Source organism: Centruroides vittatus, unplaced genomic scaffold (assembly GCF_030686945.1).
Source record: "Centruroides vittatus isolate TY-2023 unplaced genomic scaffold, ASM3068694v2 scaffold_2906, whole genome shotgun sequence".
In the NCBI taxonomy this organism is placed as follows: Eukaryota; Metazoa; Arthropoda; class Arachnida; order Scorpiones; family Buthidae; genus Centruroides; species Centruroides vittatus.
The window spans coordinates 169200-190674 of NW_027122695.1; the positions used below are offsets into that span (position 1 = coordinate 169200).

The window sequence follows — 21475 nt, forward strand, 5'->3', positions numbered from 1 at the left end:
CAAGACTTTATACATGAAAAGTACAGCGTAGAATTTATCAATCGAAGCCTTAGATTAACAATGCTTAACAATAGTCAATTATATACCAGTCCAAAAGCTGCCTTTGGGAAAACAATAACGTAAGTAAAGCTATTTCTGGAGTAAACTTTTTTTTATGTAATCCAAAAAATTTTGTTAAATTTAGAAGTCAAAAATACTGCTGTTTAAATCTCATTTGTTGCTTAAGCATATTGAAGGAAGTTCAGTGCGTATTAACAATTTTGATCATGAAGATGTTCATATATACTACGTATAAAATTTTAAAATGCATATATACAAAATTATATTTTTGTAATTCAACCACTTGGAAAAGAACTTCATGCTCTCGCTATAAAAAAATGTTACGTAAGATTGCACTTATTGCTGTCGTAAAATCACGATGAGGGGTCTTTTATTGGAGTGCAGTTTCTCGTGCGTTGCAAATTCCGAACAGGTCCCGAACCGTTCCCCACAAATTTTACACCGAAAGGGTCTCGCTTCGGCGTGCTGTAAGTCCGTCCACCTTTTAAAACTTTTCTTGCACGAATTGCACTCAAAAGGCATCCCTTCGGAATGAAATTTTTGATGATATATCAATTGTTGTCTAACTCTAAAATTCTTTTTACAGATTTCACATTGGTAAGTTTTTAGTTTAGAGTGCCGCTCTCGGTGCCTTATTAGATATTTTTTCATGTTAAAAATCCTGGGACAGTGTCTACATTTATATATTCTTCTTATGGAATGGCTTCTTTTATGAATATTGAGATAACACTTTTTCCTGAAATTCTTTCTGCAGATTTCACATTTAAAGTATTTCTCCACTACACAGGACTCTTGACAAAATAACTTTGATTCCTCTTTGCAGCTCTCGTCTGAAACGTCACAAGGAGGGCTTTCTTCATAATTACATTTCTCGTATTGCAACAGACTTGATTCAGGAATATCGGAGCAATATTTATGGTCATTTTGCACATCTAATATGCATTTAAATTGCTTTATGTAATGTTTACAGTCTTTGCTGTCATCTTCCAAGTGTCTCATTTTATGCTGTTTCAGGTAACACTTAAAGAAAAACTTTTCTTTACAAATATTACAGTTGAAAGGTCGATTTCCTCTGTGCAAGTAAACGTGAATTTTACAAACTAAATAATAGGAGAAAACTTTCTTACAAATCTTGCATTTGTATTTCTTTTTAGGGTGCATTATTAAACATTTTCCTTTCATTCTCATTTTACAGATTGTCGATCGATGCCTCTTTAACGTGGGCGAACGTTTACGCGTCTTTACTTTAATCTTCGTATTCTTAAGATCTTTCTCTGATTGATAATTTTCGTATAAGTTACAATGAATGTCCTTTCTTCTGTGACTTTTAAACCCTGAAATAAAGACAAATAAATTACTTTCTTAAATACATCATAAATTACATCTTAAAAATTATTAGTGTATTTTCCTGTTTGTAGGTCATGGTATCATGAGCAGAAATAAAAACCTTCACATAACCCTGAATACCCTGTACCTAGGGGAGCCATTTGCTGCTCTGTAGCTGTAAATTCATAACTTTGCTTTTAACATCAGCATACAATTCTCCCTGTTATGTAAGACAAACCCCACTTCAATACATTTTTTAAATATAGATAACCCGTGGATCCTTTAAACAAGAAAAAATAATTTTCATTATTGAAATTCTCAAAATGTCTCATATACAAGTACATGTAAATGTATAGAATCTCGTAGTGGAATTGGATTGATGAATTATAGCGATGCAACACAAAGATGCTCTGTCATGGGGGTGTCTCCTATGGGAAACTAATTCCTAATTAAGTGTTTAATACATGGAGAAAGCCCAAAAAACTCTGTCCACCCAGGCTATCAGTCAAGCAGAAATCCTGTATTAAGTAATTTTACTAACTTGGCCACTGGTGGGCTTCACTGACACCGAGTGCCAACATCTTTAACACTTCACCCATTTGCTCATCGCACCTCAGTTAATAAAAGTTTATATTTTGTGATTTCACAGAAATGCTACATGTACTAATGTTCATCTAATTGGTAACAGTAGCAGTGGATGGATAGGCATTGCTCTTCTTCCACCCCCTGCTTCTGGCACGATGTCATTGTTCCAATTTCAACCTTCATGGTACCAACACTCCCATATTTATGTTTATCTGTAAATGACTGTGCTCCATATTATAAACTACAAACAAATTAAACGTAACCCACGTTTCACTCCATTAACCACTATTTTTAATTACTCTTTAATAGCACACGCAGAGATCGTGCTGTAGGCAAGTAAGCACTGTTCCAGTTGAAGGAGAGTTAAGACCTTACACTTCTCTGAATGCAAAATAATTAAATAGCTAAACGGTTTTATCATTGCTTTATACATACCTGAAGGGAAAACATCTGAATCATGTAAAAGTAGCCTTATTGGAGTTTACTAACTTAAATTAAGTATCACTTTCAGGCAATCAAGCCCATCATCTAGCAAAATGGCAAACTAGCTTTACTGCAAATCTATACTTGCTGTTGAAAAGTTCATACTCAGAGGTGTTTTCTTGCGTAGGCAACATAGGCATGTGCCTACAGCCATGAATTTTTACAGGTGACGTTACACATTAAACAAAATATTAAAAAAAATTAAATTATCTACAACAATAATAATTTAATTAATATGTAATAGTAAAACTATTGGTGCCACACATTGGTTTTATTGCCTATAGGCATCAAAATACTAAAAATACCTCTGTTTATACCTTAGCAATTTTGACCTGTTTTGTTTCTCTATTTATTTTGGATATTGTCTATCATATAAAAATTTATTTATAAATTTTATTGGCTACATTCCAGAATGCATCAGCCTCAGCCACGACTGATGGGGGGTTAAATGTACGGTGAACAGTTTAATAAGCTTTTTACTGGAAGGTCTGGCAACCTATATGATGGCAGATTATATGATGGTTCTATACTGCCATTTGCAGACTTATTTTGTCAAAAATAATTTTAAATTAATACAGGCAAGTAATAAAAATGGTGTTAATAATATAACTGTGAAGGTAGCCATGTTGCTTCATCACAGCTCACTGTATCTGTGGTCCAATAAGTGCAATGTGCATCAGTCGCAGTGCCAACAAATTTGTCAGTGACTATCAGAAGACGTTATAGTACATCGCAATTCAATGGTGCAGTTTGATGCATACTTGAATGTATCCATCATCTCAATTAAAGTTGTTGGCATTAAGAATTAATTAACAGAGTGATAATTCTATATTAACTGAAAATAAATCAATTGTATTCTCCTATTTTAATTTAGATATCAAATACCTTCATTACTAGCTTCATTATCCGACGACAAATTTGAAGCTGGATCTTTGATGCTCTTTGCCAAATTACTTTGATTTTCATTGGGTGAATTCTTATAGACATGGATTTGATCATTAGTAGAATTCTTCACCTCTGGCGCGATGCTTGTTTCGTCACTTTTATTCTGAAATAAAAACAATTGAATAATTAATATTTACTCCTAGACAAATTTAGCAATTAATTATTATATGTTTAAAACTAATTTAAATCATCTCAATTTATATTTTCATTCCTTCAACAGATGTTTTAGGTAGTGTGAGATTCTATTTCTATAATGTAATGTTTATACGACGATTGTTGACGAATCGATCAATTGTAATCGGAAATCAGAAAAATTGGGCATTTTCAAAGGATTGCAATCGAGCAAATCCCATCACGATTCCCAATTCTTACACACTTTACAGAAAATTAATTATTTGTTTCAATTAAAGATTAAAATTTTTTAAAATTACAATATTAACAACTAATTATTAGTTTATTGGAAACTTCTATGTCAACAAAGCAGAGAGAGCCCTGTAGAGCTAGTGGAACAAAGTTCAACGCCACCTGCAAAAAAAACTGCTTTGGGAAAACATGTGAAAGATGGTGCTTGTTTTCTTCCTGTGATAATGAACCACAGCTTTCCGCCACACAAAACTTCAAAAAATAACTGTTGTGTGGTCAGCTGTAGTGTTACTGTGAGAGTGACGTGAATGTACAATGGTCCACAAAAGGCAGTATACGAATAAATAACAACAATTATTTATTTTTCACGTGATTAGTAATACACAGGATTCTTTTCGGATTCCAACTCTGAGCATTACAAAATATCCAAAATCGGAGCAAGGAATCGAGTAAATACAAACCAAGGGAACCCGCTCGTGACAAATAAGTAAAAGACTTGTAATCTTACAACTAACACTCACACTAAAAAAGGAAAGAAAGGTTAACAAAAAAGTTTTAGTATGATAGAAGAGGAGGTTATAAAGAATACCCAGGTTTTTTATCTGGTATTGATGCTCTTCTGGTGGGAAGCCACTATAAATCTTGTTTCTCGATGATCTTTAATTGGATCTCTTCAATGATCCTCCTTATACATTGGACGTTTGTTTCTCTCTCTTCATGTTAACAGGATCCTTTCTCTCCTCTGCAGGCCACCTTTGTCTCCCTTTGTCCTTCTAGATGACAAGCAGGAGTGTACCTTTTACGTATCTGCTTTCACCAAGAGTCCAACCCAAGAATGTCCCTTCTTATCTGTTATAGTAGCCTCAGGGCCTTCACTTCCCATTGTTAATGTGATTCTTAGAAAAGGTTACCCCACCCACAGGAAACGAATGTTAGTTAAAAATTCGAGAAAACAAAATGGAAGAATAAAGAAGAAAGAAAACTTAAAACTAAACTTATATCTAAAATATATACAGTAATATAGCATATCGCCACATTGCCTATATTACTGCACCGCCAGGTACGAAGTTTTATTCGTTCCCAAATGAACAATACCCTGGGAGGAAAGAGAAATGGCTGGCTGCAATTTGGTGGATTGAGTAAGTATTCTGCCTGGGTATTTTCATTGAATGTATTTTTTTAAAGTTGTGTGTGTATATATAATTGACATTTAAACATATTGTATTGTAGTGATCTCTGTAAATGGCTAGGGTGCTATTCAGAAAAGATGAGAAACCTTGGCAAACCGAAAAGTCTGCAGTCAGCATATTGTAAGTGGATGGAAAATCGATCACCCTGACCATCCATGCTTTTTCCAACATGCTACAAGAAATGGGGTTGTGGAAATGTTGATAGGTTTTTAAGGCAGGCACGAAAGAAAGAAGAAAAGGTGGAGGAGAGTGTGGGTAACAGCAAGGATGTAGACACCGAACCACACCTGTGATCACCAAGCATGCCACTGGAACACAAAGTGATGTAGGGGAATCCCTTTATAGTACAGATAATACTGCAGTCTTATTTTGTGAAAAGTTATGTAATGATGTGGGTACCAAACTAATATTTACTGTAAAAAGCTGTTACCCAAACCTAATAACCAAATAAGAGTGAAGGAATATAAAGATTCGAGATCTGGTCTTGAGGTATCTGTCCAAAATTTTAATGATTTTGACAGCATTCATGACAATGATAAACTGAGTGGTTTCACATTGCAAATGTTTGCCTTTCTTTTACAGTTCTTGGAAAGAAAGCATTGTTTGAAAATTTCAACAGAAAACAGATTGTTGTTAATCTAAGTTTGCCTTTTGCAGCATTACATGTATTGTTTTCACTCTGTACTACCACTTTGGCACATTTTTTTTCTGTTTTGAAAGAACTAGTGGTTTAATGTAGTGATGTAGTTTATTAACCATCCAAGTCTGCTACACAGTCTGTGATGCCAAGTAGTTTTAGAAAATATCCTAATGTAAGATGCATAATAGACTGTACAGAGCTGAAGTGCCAGAGACCTCCTAATCCAGACCAGCAACTTCTTATGTACTCCAACTATAATGAGACATACACAATTAAGTACTTAATAAGCATCACACCAAATGGATTAATATCTATTGTTTCAAATGGATATGGAGGTCACTGCACAGACGCCTATATTACATCTAATACAATAAGCCAATTCTGGCTTTTTGAAACCTCTGGAACCAGGCAATTCAGTAATGGCTGACAAGGGGTTTCCAAATATAAAAACAGACCGTTGAACTTTTTATGCCTCCTTTTGCCCACTCAGGCCAGCAGTTTTCTAAAGAACAGATTGAAGAGACATACAATATTGCCATTGTTATAATACATGTGGAGAGAGTCATAAAGCGCATCTAAACTTATCGTGTTCTTGATAAAATCACAATTGATTTAATTCCTGAGGTTAATTACATAATGAAGATGTGTCGCATTCTAACCAATCTCCAATCTCCTGTTATAAACCCTTAGTTGGCACTATTTTAAATTTAGTTCTCTGAACAATATACAAAGAAAACTGTATTTGTGAATAATAAGAGTGGGCCGTCTTTAACTTTAATGCGTCACTCTCAAATTCTAAGTAATTCACATTGCATGTTTTATCTTCATAATTCACAATTGATTTATCCTTACAAGAAAAAGGGCACTCGATTTCTAACAATACAAACTCGGAGCCAATCTTAATCAATCCGTCAGGCCTGCAGCATAACCGTGGCTGTCTTATATTCATAATCAGACCAGATTTTCTTACAGAAAAATTGTAAGCCTTACAAAACTCTTCTAAGGCCAGTGGTTCATTACTGATCCCATACTTCATTGACACAGTGGGTTTGAATTTAGCAAAAGCCAAGTTACAAGCCAAACTGTTGTAGTGGTCTTGTCTTGTTTTGATGCGATGTGCAATAGAAGCGGATAACCGTTTCTTTCTTTCGGAAAACCATTCTGTGCATTCTGAATAGTTTTCACACAAATATCGGCAGCCTCGTTAGCCGTTACCAACACAGAAGTATTATAAAACAAAACACATTTTTCATCTAGTAAAAATTTTTTAGCTTTTAGTTTTAAAATATCACAGCCCATGTCTTCACATTTGTATGAATGGTATACAACTATTTCATTTTGTTTGGAAAATATTTCTAAACATGCTTCAACCAGTAACAAGTTTATCCACTCTATCTAAAATACCACACAAGAGATCCCGACATACTCTCCTTGTTTCATTTTGATCCTCCTTTTTGAATATTAAAGTTAAAGAGTTATCTGGAGAATTCCCAAATGCCCCTAAAAAATGAAAAGGTGGAATTTTACTTGTGTCTGGGCAAACAAGCACATCACCGAACAGCTGAGCTAAGGTGCGGCCTTTCTTGTACTTTTGTCGTAGGGCTGTAATTGGCTTACCCCATTCCTGGGGTTCGCTGGTCCTGCTTTCACAACTTTCTTCGTTTACGACAAAAATCAGTGCGGCTTTGTGCTTACACTGACCCACTCCAGATTGGCATTGGCTATCAACTATTTTCCTTTCCTTGTTTAACTGAAAAAATAGCAAAAATACGATCTAAATTAAAATTATAATTCTTATTAATATTTCTAGAAAGATTAAATACAGTTAAATTATTTTGTTTGATTGTGCTTAAAAAGTTCTAATGCACGTGCACAAATAACCAAGTTTTCAATTGCTCCACTTTACATGGATCAGCACAGTTAGCCAGATACCAAAAATGCCCATATGTAGAGGAAAAAGAGGGCTTTTGATGCCCCCACACACACACTTGTCGATATTAGCATTAAAAACATTAAATTCAATTATATGACACAAGTGGAATCCCCTTGTATCATTACTTGTTTCTAATTGTAAATGCATGTCATTCATTCTCGTATTGATAACTATGCAAATATTGAAAGAAAAAAGAAATACCTTAATTTCAACATGGTAGGGTTTCTTGGAAACACTGGTTTGGGAAACAACTTCTCCAGTGATGATAGTTGAACCTCGATTCATGTTTGAATCTGTGTTCTCATCCATGGAAATCTCTATTAGCTTGGAAACGTGTCCGCATTTGAACAGTTTCTCTCCTTTCTTTAAATTACTTTTTCTCAAAGTTTCAGTAGATATTGCTTCAAAACCACACTGCCTTCTAAGAAACATTATTTGTTCGTTCCGAAAAGGAGAAGCACGTGCCACCTTTGTAGCCCCGATTCTATCTCCCTGGCGTCGCCGCTAGAGACACCTCGATTTAGTTTCACCGTTCCTTCCACTAGCTGTATACATAAAGGTGATGTGCGACGTGGCGGATTTTTCTTTCACGTAGTCAGAGAGAGAACAGATTGCACTCGGTCAGTACTAACTATCCCCATTTTAGTTCATTGCAATTACACCATAGTATTACACTTTATAAGACCAGTATAACATTTATATGATAAAAAATATTGTAAGATAGACAAATAGTATGTTAAACTACAAGCCAGAACAGCTGGGATTTGCAAGTTCTCTTTTTTGTAAGTTTACATAAATTCACAACTCATATAATACTCAAGACTGTACAAGAACTATCTAGTGTGATGTACTGTACATAATACCTAACCGAGAGTGAGTAGCAACAAGCATATATTAGTGTGTTTAAGACCACAAAAACAAAGGACCTAAGCAGAAACTTATATTGCCTACACCTATATCTTTATTAAATTATAATTAACAGATTCTAGCATTCAAAATTTTGTACGTCGTCTTTCAATTTCAATTTCCGATTAGCATAAATGCATTTTTCTAAATATTTTTAGATTTTCACAAAATGGAAACAATTATTAGGCTATTATACACATCACTGATAATATATGTTATTTATCTATTTCAAAATTTGAATTCTGATAATAATACTAACCTCCGAACATTCTTTATTTCTGATCTTTAAATTCAATCTTTCGCAAACAACTCTACATTCCGAGAGAAGTTTCGGATCGGGTTTGACGTCCAAATAGTCATCGGTCTTCACGTATCCGTTATTATACTTCTTTCCTTCAAACTTAAACACTAAATATATATAAGAAAATATCATGAATTAAATATATACATAATATAACATTGTATAATTAACATATACTAAAATATTTTTAAAACTTATTATTACAGATCGGTCACATATCTTGACCAGGCAATGCTTGATACTTGGTTGGGGGCTCCAGAAGTTTAAAAAAGTTTGAAAGTGAAGAGGGGAGGGCTAATGGAAACTCGGACAAACTGGAACAAGAGGTGAAAGGGGCGTAAAAATTTCAAGAAAATGAGAATGTAATTTAAACAGCCGACAATTCCCTTTGCTAAGTAAATAAACCTGTTGCCAATACGGGGCATTCTTACAACCCGTCAAAGATTTGTGAAATGATATTGGTAGTAACAAAGGCAAAAATGACATACATTTGCCCTTAATTACCTGTAGATAATCTTTCATTCTTCAATGCGCTGATTGACGCATCAAACAGCACATCAATATACTAAAATGTGTTCAATAGTAATCAATGATATACTAAAATCTGTTCCAATATTCATTAACATGCATCACACTCGTCGGGCCACAGACAGAGTGAGCTCCGACAAGCAATACGGCTGTCTCCACGGTTATATTATTAACACCACTTTTACTACTCGTCCGAATTTACTCAAAGATATTTTGACAAAATAAATCTGCTAATACCAATTTAGTGGCATTTGCTTCCGCCATCTTGTTAGGTTGCTAGACATTCAATAAAAAACTTATTATACTGTTCACTGTGATAGACTGCGGATGAAACAGCCTGTTAGGCTGTCATCTAATGTTAAATTTATCTAATAATCTGACAGTTCCTTTGGTTCGTGCGTTAAATGGCCATTTGTTGCAATGACTGTTAACCAAAATAAATTAAAATAAATATATAAACAGACAACTAAAACTTGGATAATGTATGTGTTATGGGCCATATGTTAAAAAATTCTGTTTATATAAGGGTATGGCCTGTTTACATACATAAATATTGTTAAAAGAATCATATAACCTAGTCTATTTATAAGAGGAGGACAATGAAGCCCACTTAACAAGTGAGGTGATGAGGTAATTGTCTCGAGCAGCTAAACGAGTAGTGACCAAAATATTCAAATGGAGAAAGAAAATAAATAAGAATAAACTAAATACCATGAAATTACATAAATCTACTTTAAAGTTGTTTATAAATAATTCATACAAGAGTGCCAGTGCTAGAAGTGCTCTTCGTCAGCAATATATTCTGGGAACTGGAACGGCAAAACTCGGTTCTGCCTCGGATGCAAGTTACCGTCGAATCGGCACCGACAGACGATGATGACGTTCTTATCAAGCTATTTGATGAAACATTACATTATCTAATAACAAATATAACAGTGAATGCAGTATTGTTCATTAATTATTCTTGTAGTTTATATATTTATGATGCTTAGAAGCATGCAAAGTATTTTGTACACAAATTTTTTAAATTCTCTCTTATTCTTCAAATTTATATACAGTTTTGTATAATTTTTGATGTATCTAGCTTTCTTTCTACATAAAAATTATAAATCTCCTCAAATGTATCAATTTGATAATGCATCAAACTACATCCAATTAATATTAAAGCATACCATATTGAAAAACAATAATCTTGGTCAGCTTACATTTCAGTTTATATCTCAAAAACAAATATTACATACACAATAATGTAAAGATAATGTTAATATTCAGTTCTACAATCTTGATATGACTTCCACACAATATTTTGACATTGATACGTTTAATACCTCATTCACACCAAGCATTTCAATCTAGATTGTGACCAAGGTCGGCGACTATGCCTTCGTGCAACCTCTCTCGACCGTTTCAATCTCAACTGAAACAAGGTTCAATCAAGATTGACTCAAGAGAGTTCTTGAAACTAGATCCAGTCATAAGAGAGATTCCACAATCCCATGAGCGCGAGAAAATACAAAATAGTGGCGGAAGATGTGTCGGGCTATTGACAGAGAAATAAAAAAGATACTGCATTTGGAGAGACAATGACATTAGATAAATGGCAAAGAAAGTACTATATTTATTTCTAATTTGTTTGTTGGTGTTCGTGACTTACTGCGTAGTTATGTCAGTTTTATCATCGCATGTAATAGCCGGGTTGTTCTCAAGTGAACTGCCTGTGCGAACAGCACGACGTTCGAATAGCGACAGTCGCAATCCAGATTGTAGGTAAATCAAGATTGAAGCGAGCCGTAGATTGTGTGCGAACATAGTATAAGGGCAGAACAAAATGAAGGTTAGGCTCACTATTTCCTATATTATTAACCTGCAATCACATGCAGCTATTTTTTTAAAGGATTGTATGCATAAGGCAGTGATTTTCTGCGATTTTTCCCACACAATTGCCATTCCTCAAATTTAATGATTCTGAAAATCCTGTAATGTGTCTTTTCTACGTGTGCCAAAATTCAACATCACAAATTGTTTGGTTAAAGAGATTGTTCCGTAAACAAACAAAGATCCCACAGGGAACCCTTCAAACTTTATGATAATGTGGGCTAATGTGAAAAGAGTTAAGCTCAAAATAAATGACAACAGGGCCGAGACATTTCTGAGGAGCGGAATATGATTATTCTGTATTTTTTGGACACAAAACATACCCACATTTAAATTGTTGAATATGTGTTATATGAAACTACGGTTTCAATACAGATAAGATAATTTGTTAATTGTGAAACCAATAAAATATTTACATCTCAGAAATCTAATATTTATGTACCTTTACATGTATAATTATACTGCACATAACTGCCGTTCCCAGAATTTGATGATTCTGAAAAACCGTCAAATTCACACGAAGGTAATCCGACTACTGTCTGGAATTTCAGTTATGACAAAAGAATATTCCCCTCTACACATTGACACTTCTCCCATCAGTTTGGCAATGATACTGTGACTGCAGAGTAGTCTTTTGGTTGATGACAGAATACACTCTGTGCACAGTGGAGAGAGGCAATCAATGGACTCTGTTGCTTCAGGACTACCTTCCCTACAGTCCAAATCTGTCACCATAAAGTTATCAGCTGTTCGGCTTTTGAACGAAGCCTTGGGAAGAGGAGAATCACCAGAACACTGAAGTCAGAGAGTTTGTCATACAATGGTTCCAACACCAGCCAAAAACTTTCTATTCTGTAGGCATAGTAACATTGCCAAAATGATGAGAGAAGTGTCGGCTTGCAGAGGTGAAAACAAAATTGGGACTACGTAACACACAGTTTGATCGCCATTACTAAAACTCCAGACAGAGCGTAAATTGTTCTCAAATTTATTTATTTCTTTCTTCTAATAACTGATTTAAACAAATGAAACTTACCGTCGTAAATGCAGTGATCGTAGGAAATTTTCTTAATCTTTTTAGTATTTTTCAAATTCTTCTGAAATAAAAAAATAAATTAGCATATATATATGTGATTATATATACAGTCAGATTTGAATTTCTTGAAGCGTTAAGATTTCAATATATAAACTATGCAATTGATTGACTGGTTAAAACAAAGCACATTAAGACTATCTGTAAATATACAGTACAATCATAAAGTCTTGCAGTGGGCCACACCCGCATGGCTCGGCAGAGTAGCGACATCATAACATACTTTAACCCTTGACGCACAGTCTGCCTGCGACATAATTATTTTGCTCCCAAAAGCTCTTTCCCCCCCACTGCAGAGGGACTTTATCATTGCACCATATAACTACAGATGTGTCTAATCTGCCTACATGAATACAAGTTAAAACATCTCTACTGTTTGCAGTAAATTAAGGGAGTCTGGATTGGATTCAAACCAGGACAACCTCCACAATGAGATTTGACTTCAATTTTAGCAACTGCATATATTGCCAACATGCAAAATGAGCTACGAGGGATGAAGAAGTTCAAGCAATCCAGATAACATTTGAACTTCGATCTTTCATTCTGATAGAATCCTTTCTCACGTGATCATTTGGCTAAGAATTCTTTAAATGCAGTACTGAATAACTACTTTGTCTCTCATTTTAATGATTAACATTCTGTAAATGTATTTTGTACAGCAAATCAATTATACAGTACAATCAGTAATTAATTAAATCAAATTTTGTTCATTTTTCTCAAAACTACTTGATAAGAATATAATGATCAGCAAAACCGAATAATCATTGCTACAGTTTACATTATAATAAGCGCAATGTTTGGACTGGATTGATACAAAGCAACACGTGTGGTCTTCCAAGAGGATGCCTCCCAAGACAACTTTCTACAGGAAATTGGACCTTATTTAGGTGTTAGACACATCCAGAATAACTCTACGTGGCCAGTCCACTGGTCAAGCACAAGCCCAAACAAACAACCAGTTTTCAGTGGGCCACAATGTTTGACAGACAAATAGCAAATTTTCAGTTTATAAGAATAACTGATGATTATATATGAAAAAATTGTATCTATCATTTAAATCTGATTTACAGGATCAACATTTTACTTGGGAAATACAAGTTGAGGTTGTCATTTTTCATTATTTATTCATAACTCTACTCTTAATGTGCCATAATTAACATCGGCCACTCCATGATACATCTAATCAATCTATATTTAATATATTGATTAATTAATTAGAGAAATTGAGGCATGTAAATTTTAAGGCCAAGTGTCCAGCTACAACAGCGAGGTCAAGGCCAAAGTTTTAAATGCAAAAACGTGTACGTCAAACGTTCGGCGCCGCTTTCCTGTAAGTCTAGAAGTCTGACAATGGCGTTTGGAATGTCGGGCACAATTCCACTGACTTTCCAAACGCCAATGTCAAGCTTCTAGGCTTACAGGAAAGCGGCGCTTAATGTCCGACGTACACGTTTTTGCATTTAAAACTTCGGCCTCAACCTCGCTAATGATGTCTATTCACAAGCAAGTTTGATCCATAATGGGATCAGTCATCGTGGATTAATTGCAAAGAATACTCTGACTCATAGTACTCACAATAAATCGACACAGTCCAAAATCAGATTTGAACCTATGCAACAGGTCAGCACCTTACTGCATAACAGTTTGGTTCACACGTTAATTCAAACGTATAGATTAATACTACAGATTATGTTTAACAAAATTGCATTTCCTGTTTTCAAACATACAGTGTGCAAAGTCCTTATACACCCACATAACTGACAAATGCGGATAGTTAGTTACAAACATGATGTATAGTTACAGTAAAGTGCTTATGTGCTACAAGATAAACTACATTATTGTATAATAGAATGTTCTCATGATAATCCTTGTTGGAATAATTTGCCACATCGAATTCTAACGTGTGGTTCCATCTCCCACACACTGCAATGTGATTAATGGGCATATAAAGACTTTAATATACACCTTGCATAATTATTTAATAAATTCTGTACTCCAAATGGTGAGAAATTACATATATCAGTGTATTACTCACTATATATAAATCATGTTCTACCGTAACAATGTTATATTCTTCGTTCTTGGCTTTGACATCATTACTAACAATCTCAAATTCATATTTGTCACTGATGTCCTCTTCCCAAACTGGTTCCTTTTTAATAATAAATGGCATTTCTTCTTTGGAAAAGATGGATTTGTTGTTATCTCCACAATCTAAAATATAAAAATATTGTTATAATATAGTTGAACTTGCCTAGAAAAACTTTGAAACAAATGAAATAATGTTATATCGATACATCATATCAAATAGGCCTTCATTTTATTTACTAATTTAGGGTTTGATTTTCCTTCTATATCTAGAAAACTTTTCTGTTTTGGCACAAAGGTGTTACAGAACTCCTCCAACACCTGATCTTAAGCACAGAATTGAGTGAAGTTTCCCATTATCCCTTCATCAATAATCTTGATAATCTTCATCTTTGCCTCTAAAAACATTGCGCACACGACAATAATGTTTTTATGACAAATACACTGATGTACGTTGTCATAAAAACACCGACGACAACATACACCAGTGGTTTTCAACTGGGATATCATGACAACACTCGGGAGAGCCGCAAAATGAACTGATAGAAGACAACACAATACTGCTACTAATAATTATTACAAATACAACAAAAGACAAGCCACCATTATCGTTTAGTATCTGCGGTCGTCGTCGTCGGCAGTACAAATGCAGACTTACACTACCCGAATATCCATGAAATCGCTCGCTTCCAGACATATTTAATTTTAATATAACCATACTAACATAATGTTTTTTGCTTTCTGCCCTTAATTTCATTAAACGTTTCTACTAACTTAAACCAGTTATTAATATTTTCTCGACATTTCTCGACATAGTCGAAATACTTTACTCGAAAAATGGGTATACCAACGGGGTCTATAATAGCCCAAAACTGGCTGATTTGAATATGATTGACATTGACACATTCATAAGTAATATTAAAAGAATTAAATTTTATAATGGATACTTAGATGACTGTTTTATTATATACAGTGGAACCTTGCTTAACGAACACCTCGCATAACGAGAAAATCGAAATTTTTAAAAAATGACTAACTACGAGCGAAGTTTTTCATAACGAGTGACGAGAAAAGGAAAGTCCAGATTGTGCGCATGATCCATCATGCTATTATCTGTGATATTTTTGTTTTCTGCAAATCGAATTCTTGTTTCAAGTTGGTTCATTCCATGCTAGAAGAAAAGACGATGATGATTCACGCTCCTTAACAATGTATATTGTATAATTTTTTTTGAATAAACGTTATACGTAAAATACCATATTTACTCGCATATAGGATGAGGTGTGACTTTAAAGATCAAGATACGGAAAATTAGATTCATTAATACAATTCTAATTTTATTTTGTTTAATCACAAATCAATTATCGTCAAATGCACGTATTAAGGCAAACAACCATGCTTTCTCGACGCTATCACCTATTGTCTACTCGGACTCGCCCTCCGAAGCTTCGTTACGATTCTCCTCTTTTTCACTCTTACTCCGCAAATCGCCGTCCTCTGATCCGTCGAGTGAATTTAAAATTCAATATTTCCTGAATGACTGCTATCAGCTTTTGAAGAATGATTTTCAATGCACCTAATACCCACGTAGCAAAACTAAAAGATTATAATGCACGTGACAGAAAAAAAGTATATTTTTAATGATTCAAAATTGTACAAATATTCATTAAAAAGACCTATTTAACAAATATGAAATAACTACATTTATAACATTGCTAAGTGACCAGCTATTTTCGAATCATCTCTTTAAAAGCGGCATTCTTGACCTCGATAGCACTCTGCTATAATGGCAGCATGAACTATCCACGGTTCACAAAAATTACTGCAAAACCGCAAAGGATCCTTCGCTTGCGTGTATAGGATGACCTAGGTTTTTGAAGCAGTGAAAAATGAATAAAAATCTTGTCTTATATGCAAGTAAATACAGTATTTGAGTATTTTTTTGGCAATGCATTATCATATTTTACATTAATTTCTATGGGAAAAATTGTTTCGCACGACGAGTAAGGTTCTGGAACAAATTACGCTCGTTAACCGAGGCTCCACTGTAATACCGAAGAAATTAAACCTAGAAATTTAACTGTAATAAAAGTTAAAAAAGAATTAATGATAACTTGGGTATAAAAATAGATGATAATATGATTATATTAATAAAAATAAAGATTGATGACATAAAATGATGTATAAATACGCAAATGGTTGCATATTTATACATCATTTCCCTGGAATTTGATTGTTAATGTGCATTATTTCTCTTCTTTTTATGTGGCGTAATGTTTCAGTCACTCCTTCAGAGGCATCGATTGTAAGTATTGTGTCTACTGCTTTATTGTTTGATACATAAAGAGGTCTCTAACTGATTGTAATTAATTGCGTGTAGAACTCTGTACAGATGGTTTCACTCAAAAAGATAGAAGTTATTATATCGCACTTGCGAGATTGCACCAGTTTCTTAATTGTGATGCCTTCGTTGTTATTTCAGCCTTTTAATATAACTTTTACGTATTTTTATCTTGTGAGTTTAAATTCAACATCAACTGAAGAGGGACTATTTCAGAGTCCGAAATGCACTTGGGTGTATTGTATACATATTAATTTTAATTATTGTAAAATCTCTGTTTTGTAAACTTAAATATACATTAAATTTAAAAAATTTTTTAGTTTATATTCACTGGCATGATAAACTCTAATATAAATAACTGGTTTAAGTTAGTAGAAACATTTAATAACCATACTAGCAACATATCCTCACAGTAAATGGCAGTTGTGGATTCGAGTCCTGCTCCAAGCCAATTATTTTCTTCCAGAAATTTCTATATTATTTAATAAATTCCAATTTAATTGAATTTAATAAGAGATGGTGCCTAACACCTACTCCAGGCCAAATTACTTTGTACTTAATTATTAATAAATAGTGGTAAACAGCCCAACTGAATCTCGGAATCATTTGGCTCGAATATAACTATTGGGCCTAGCATTGTTTATGTATGTAAATTACTGTAATTATGTTAATTCTTAACCAATAAATATGCAATGTTCACCAATCTATAGAGTAACCATTAGAGTTTCATCTCCCATCTGCATTCAAATGTCTCGTCTACTACCTCTACGAGTCAGCATAAACAAAAATGGTGACACTGCAACAGAGAAGACATTTTTGCGTAGGGAAGTCCACAAAGTGGCATTCTTTTCGACGACCTTGTATTTGCATGAAACTGAATGCGAATAATATTAATAATAATTTTAAGAAATTGCTTTCAATCTCGATAAACACTAACGAATTCAAATTCTATTAAGTTTGTGGTCTAAAATCAGCAAACTATTTCAAAATTTCTTCAGCTTGACGTAAAGTATCTTACCAAAATTCATCGATGCACTTAGGTACTGCCTTTCCTCTATAAAATCCGGTAGATTGGCATAACACCACACTTCGGGAACCGCAAATTTGTGCAAGCGCCGCCTTGTAGTGTCCGTAAACGCCTCCATTCTGAAATGATCGCTACACACGTATTTCCTCTTTACTAACGTTTCGATCGGCAGATTTCTAAACCACACTTCCGATCTATCATAAAATAAATATTTATTTATATTTATACTTAAAAAGATTATTATATTCATAATATTTAAAAGTACTTTTAAACTCCTTACTGTAACTTAAAGGATATTTAATGTATTCATTTAATATTCTTATATTTCGTGATGGCGTTAAATAAAGATTCAATTATAAATTAAATAGTTTAAGTAGAAGCACTTTTGCCATTTTTATTGAAGCTTCTTTGACTTTGCTATAATAAAATGCTTTTAAATATTGAGTTTATTTAATTAATAATGCTGTATTTGTGTTTTTTATACTTTGTTTTCAATATTCAATTCTGTATAATCACTTTATATGAGAGTCGTCCAGAAAATGGCTTCCAATTTCGCGCGGCAAATAAAGTAGAGTTAACAACACCAATAATCTCATTGTAAACATATTAGCAAATATGAATTAGTTAATTATTTCTTTTATTATAGTTAATGATTAGTAAAGACTAAATCAATATAATTAAATATACATTTGCACTTCAATGCTATATTTAGCCTTTTTTGCAGGCAAATTTAGCTTGGTAAAGCACAACAGCAAGTTAATCGTGTCAAGTTATTAAAATATTTACGTATTTTGATAGCAATCACTTAGGAATTGATTATAAAGTAAAATGCAAAGACTATTAGAAAGTATGAAAAGTTATTATCTATTGCTTTTACATGATATAGGCCAGTGATGAACATTTGATGGCCCACAGACTGCATATAGCCTGCGAAGTCTGGTATATGGCCCCGAGGCTTCGGCAACGTAATTCTATTTTCTTGTTTTCTGCCTCACACCATTACGTAATCCTATTTAAGCTGATATTCGCAATGAAAAACATTCAAACTAAACTTGACCAGTAAAAAGATGAAAATAAACTGCATATCATTAGCATACAGCAAAACCTGTATAAACTGGAATTGCATGGTACTGAACATTTTTCCAGTTTGCCAGGTTTATATTTTGAACGAGGTTTTTAACATAAAAAAATTGCTCTATTTCAAAGAATTTTCCCATATAGGCAGGTTTTGATTTTATTCTGGTTCATTTTGGACAGGTTTTACTGTATATTTTAATAATACAGCTGTACCTAGTGTACTGGTGATTATGCTGTATGTTGCTACTTGGCAGGCTTAAGGCCTACACTTCCATAAGAAAAAATGCATGCGACTTGTCACGAGCCTATGAAGGTCAGTTGTGATCCGTATCCAGAAATGGTGGTTAATCACTAATATATATTTGCTTTGTTACTGTTAGTGTACTCATGACAGTTGCTATCAGTCAGTTTATTGATATTCATTGAAATTATTAAGGACGACGATTTTTCTGATTGTGATTTATTTCCTATCTCTGTCTTACTTTTTCTTATCATACAGAATATCTTTCCGTTTGCTAACCGTGCTACACAGCAGTGCACGAGAGGCCCTGCAATGCCGCGTAGCCAAACCATCATCAGCATATTTTACTATTTTATAGAAATTACAAATGTTATAAAATATCATAAAATGCTGCTGGTCGGCACCAAATGCTACGGTAGGCTAGCATGCCAGTTGGAATCATCAGTAATTCGTTGGCATTTTTAAACCAATGTAAAAAAAAAATATATTAACAGATGAAAACTTTTACATATAAAGCATTAGTATCAGTAAATTTAACTAATCTGTAAGTGCAATGTGTGAAAGGCCATTATCTGCATAAATTTCCTTACTTTCTATTGACGAAAATGTGGCGCAACAAATGACATAATACTTGAAAATTATAATTCAAATCATAGTATCAAAACTATTAATTCTAAGATCTATCATTTCAACTATTCTTCAAAAAGAAAAATGTTAAAATTAACAGTTTTGCTGGATAAAATTTTGTAAATCTTCAATTTCAAACATAAAAAGCTATTTTAACAAAGCTCAGGTATCTTAATCGAATGCAATTATATATATACTGTGTTTTGGAGAAACACAATAAAGAAATTCCACATCAGTCCAAATATCATTATTATATAGCCATTAATATGTGAACTAATCGGTTTAAGGATCCGGAACCAAACAAGTGACAAATGACGTATTTTTTAATAACGTAATCTCTTGATAGTACATCTCATACGCCAATCTTCATCAATTGTCTCTTGTACCATAGATACAAGTGACATGGTCATAACATCCGTTTCAAATTAATATAAAAGCTATCGTCTGCCTTCAAGTTACAATGCTTCTTGCATGCTTTATTGCTCGTACGTTTGGGTACGTTGCCCGGTTAAGCAGTATTAGTCTATATAGCTGCCACCAATGTCGCCTGCTTCCAATGAAATGAACGCATCATTAGTTACTTTATCCAATTGCATCAGTTGTTTTACCCAGTAACATGGCCTTTAAGTTCACCAAAAGAAAATGAAAATTTGCTTCAATTTATGATAAATTATGAATAATTTTCAAGCCACAGTTTTACTATTTTATATATATATTTTTTTAAATTAATAAATATTTTACAGTTACCTTTAAAAATTTTGGCTATAATTTAATTACAAAATCTATAATAGAAATTTTGCACATAAATGAAATATATTATAAATAAATAATTTAATGAATTTTTCTTACCTTATAGGATCTTTTGGGGGGCTAAAAAACGAGAGATTACAATTTGCGGTAGTGTTTTCGCAAAACTTCACGTGACATTTCCTCAACGATTTTGACATTTTTCAAAAATACTGACGTCACTCGAACGTAATTCGAATTTACCAATCGTTGAAGACTTTATAACGACCCGAAACGGATACTTGGCGTATATCGATTGTCGATAAACTCTTAAATACCGCTTCCGAATTCGAGTTAGGTCAAACTTTGTTTAGTTTAGATTTTTAAACAAAATTGGCGGATAAAACGAATTATTAGTTACATAAAGCACTCGTGGCGGCGCCACGCATCGCATTTCCGTTCAATAGTGCCCGTCGAATAATCGGTTTCGAAGCGCCCCCACAAATTGCCATTTTTATTATAAATATTATATTCATATTTGTAACATTTTATTAATTTATATTAAATTTAAATATCGTGGGACAATGTCAAATAATAATATATATATTTTTTTAACTCTTTCCGCCCTGTGGCCACTAAACGGCTTTTATTAGGAAGCCCGTTATGTGTTCGGCCAGAGCACAATGGGGCGACCGGGTGCCAATATATTCGGACGGACCCGCTCCCGAAAAATGTCTGGAAATTTATCGACCCGTCAGATTCGAACCCGGGGTCCCTAGAGCGGTAAGGCTGCCACCTTGACCGCTCGGCCATCCAATGTAAACACTCAGATTAGACTTTCCGTGACTTTCAAATGCTTGAAATATGTCTTATATAAATGTATTTAGTATTTAATTAAAGCTATTTTTCAATTGGCCACGGGAGAAGTGATCTACACTCTGGCCAGCCACAGAGAGACGATCTTTGCATATGCCGTCATGGAAGAGACGATCTTTGCACTCACCAGTATTTAGAAAATATTCCAGACTAAAGCAATCGAAGCCGATTACTTTGTTATTGTGTCCTGTTCGTTTTTCGTGCCCATTTTCTTTTACGTGCGCGCAAATGTCGCTTGTTTTTA

General features: G+C 33.9%; 1 protein-coding gene across 2 annotated transcripts; it reads right to left on the bottom strand.

Annotated features, from left to right (window-relative positions):
* Positions 1-324: 324 nt before the first annotated feature.
* LOC136987936 (zinc finger protein 468-like) lies at positions 325-20818 on the bottom strand. Of its 2 annotated transcripts, none has more exons than XM_067285706.1 (7): positions 20479-20818; positions 17676-17878; positions 14285-14442; positions 12172-12232; positions 8691-8839; positions 3340-3502; positions 325-1394 (listed from the first exon to the last, which is right to left on the bottom strand). In XM_067285706.1, exons 1-7 carry the CDS (start codon positions 20574-20576, stop codon positions 397-399), a joined length of 1830 nt encoding a protein of 609 aa, XP_067141807.1. In that variant the 5' UTR covers positions 20577-20818; the 3' UTR covers positions 325-396. The 2 variants fall into 2 exon arrangements, with proteins under 2 accessions (XP_067141807.1, XP_067141806.1); XM_067285705.1 differs by having other exon boundaries at positions 14264-14442.
* Positions 20819-21475: the final 657 nt, after the last annotated feature.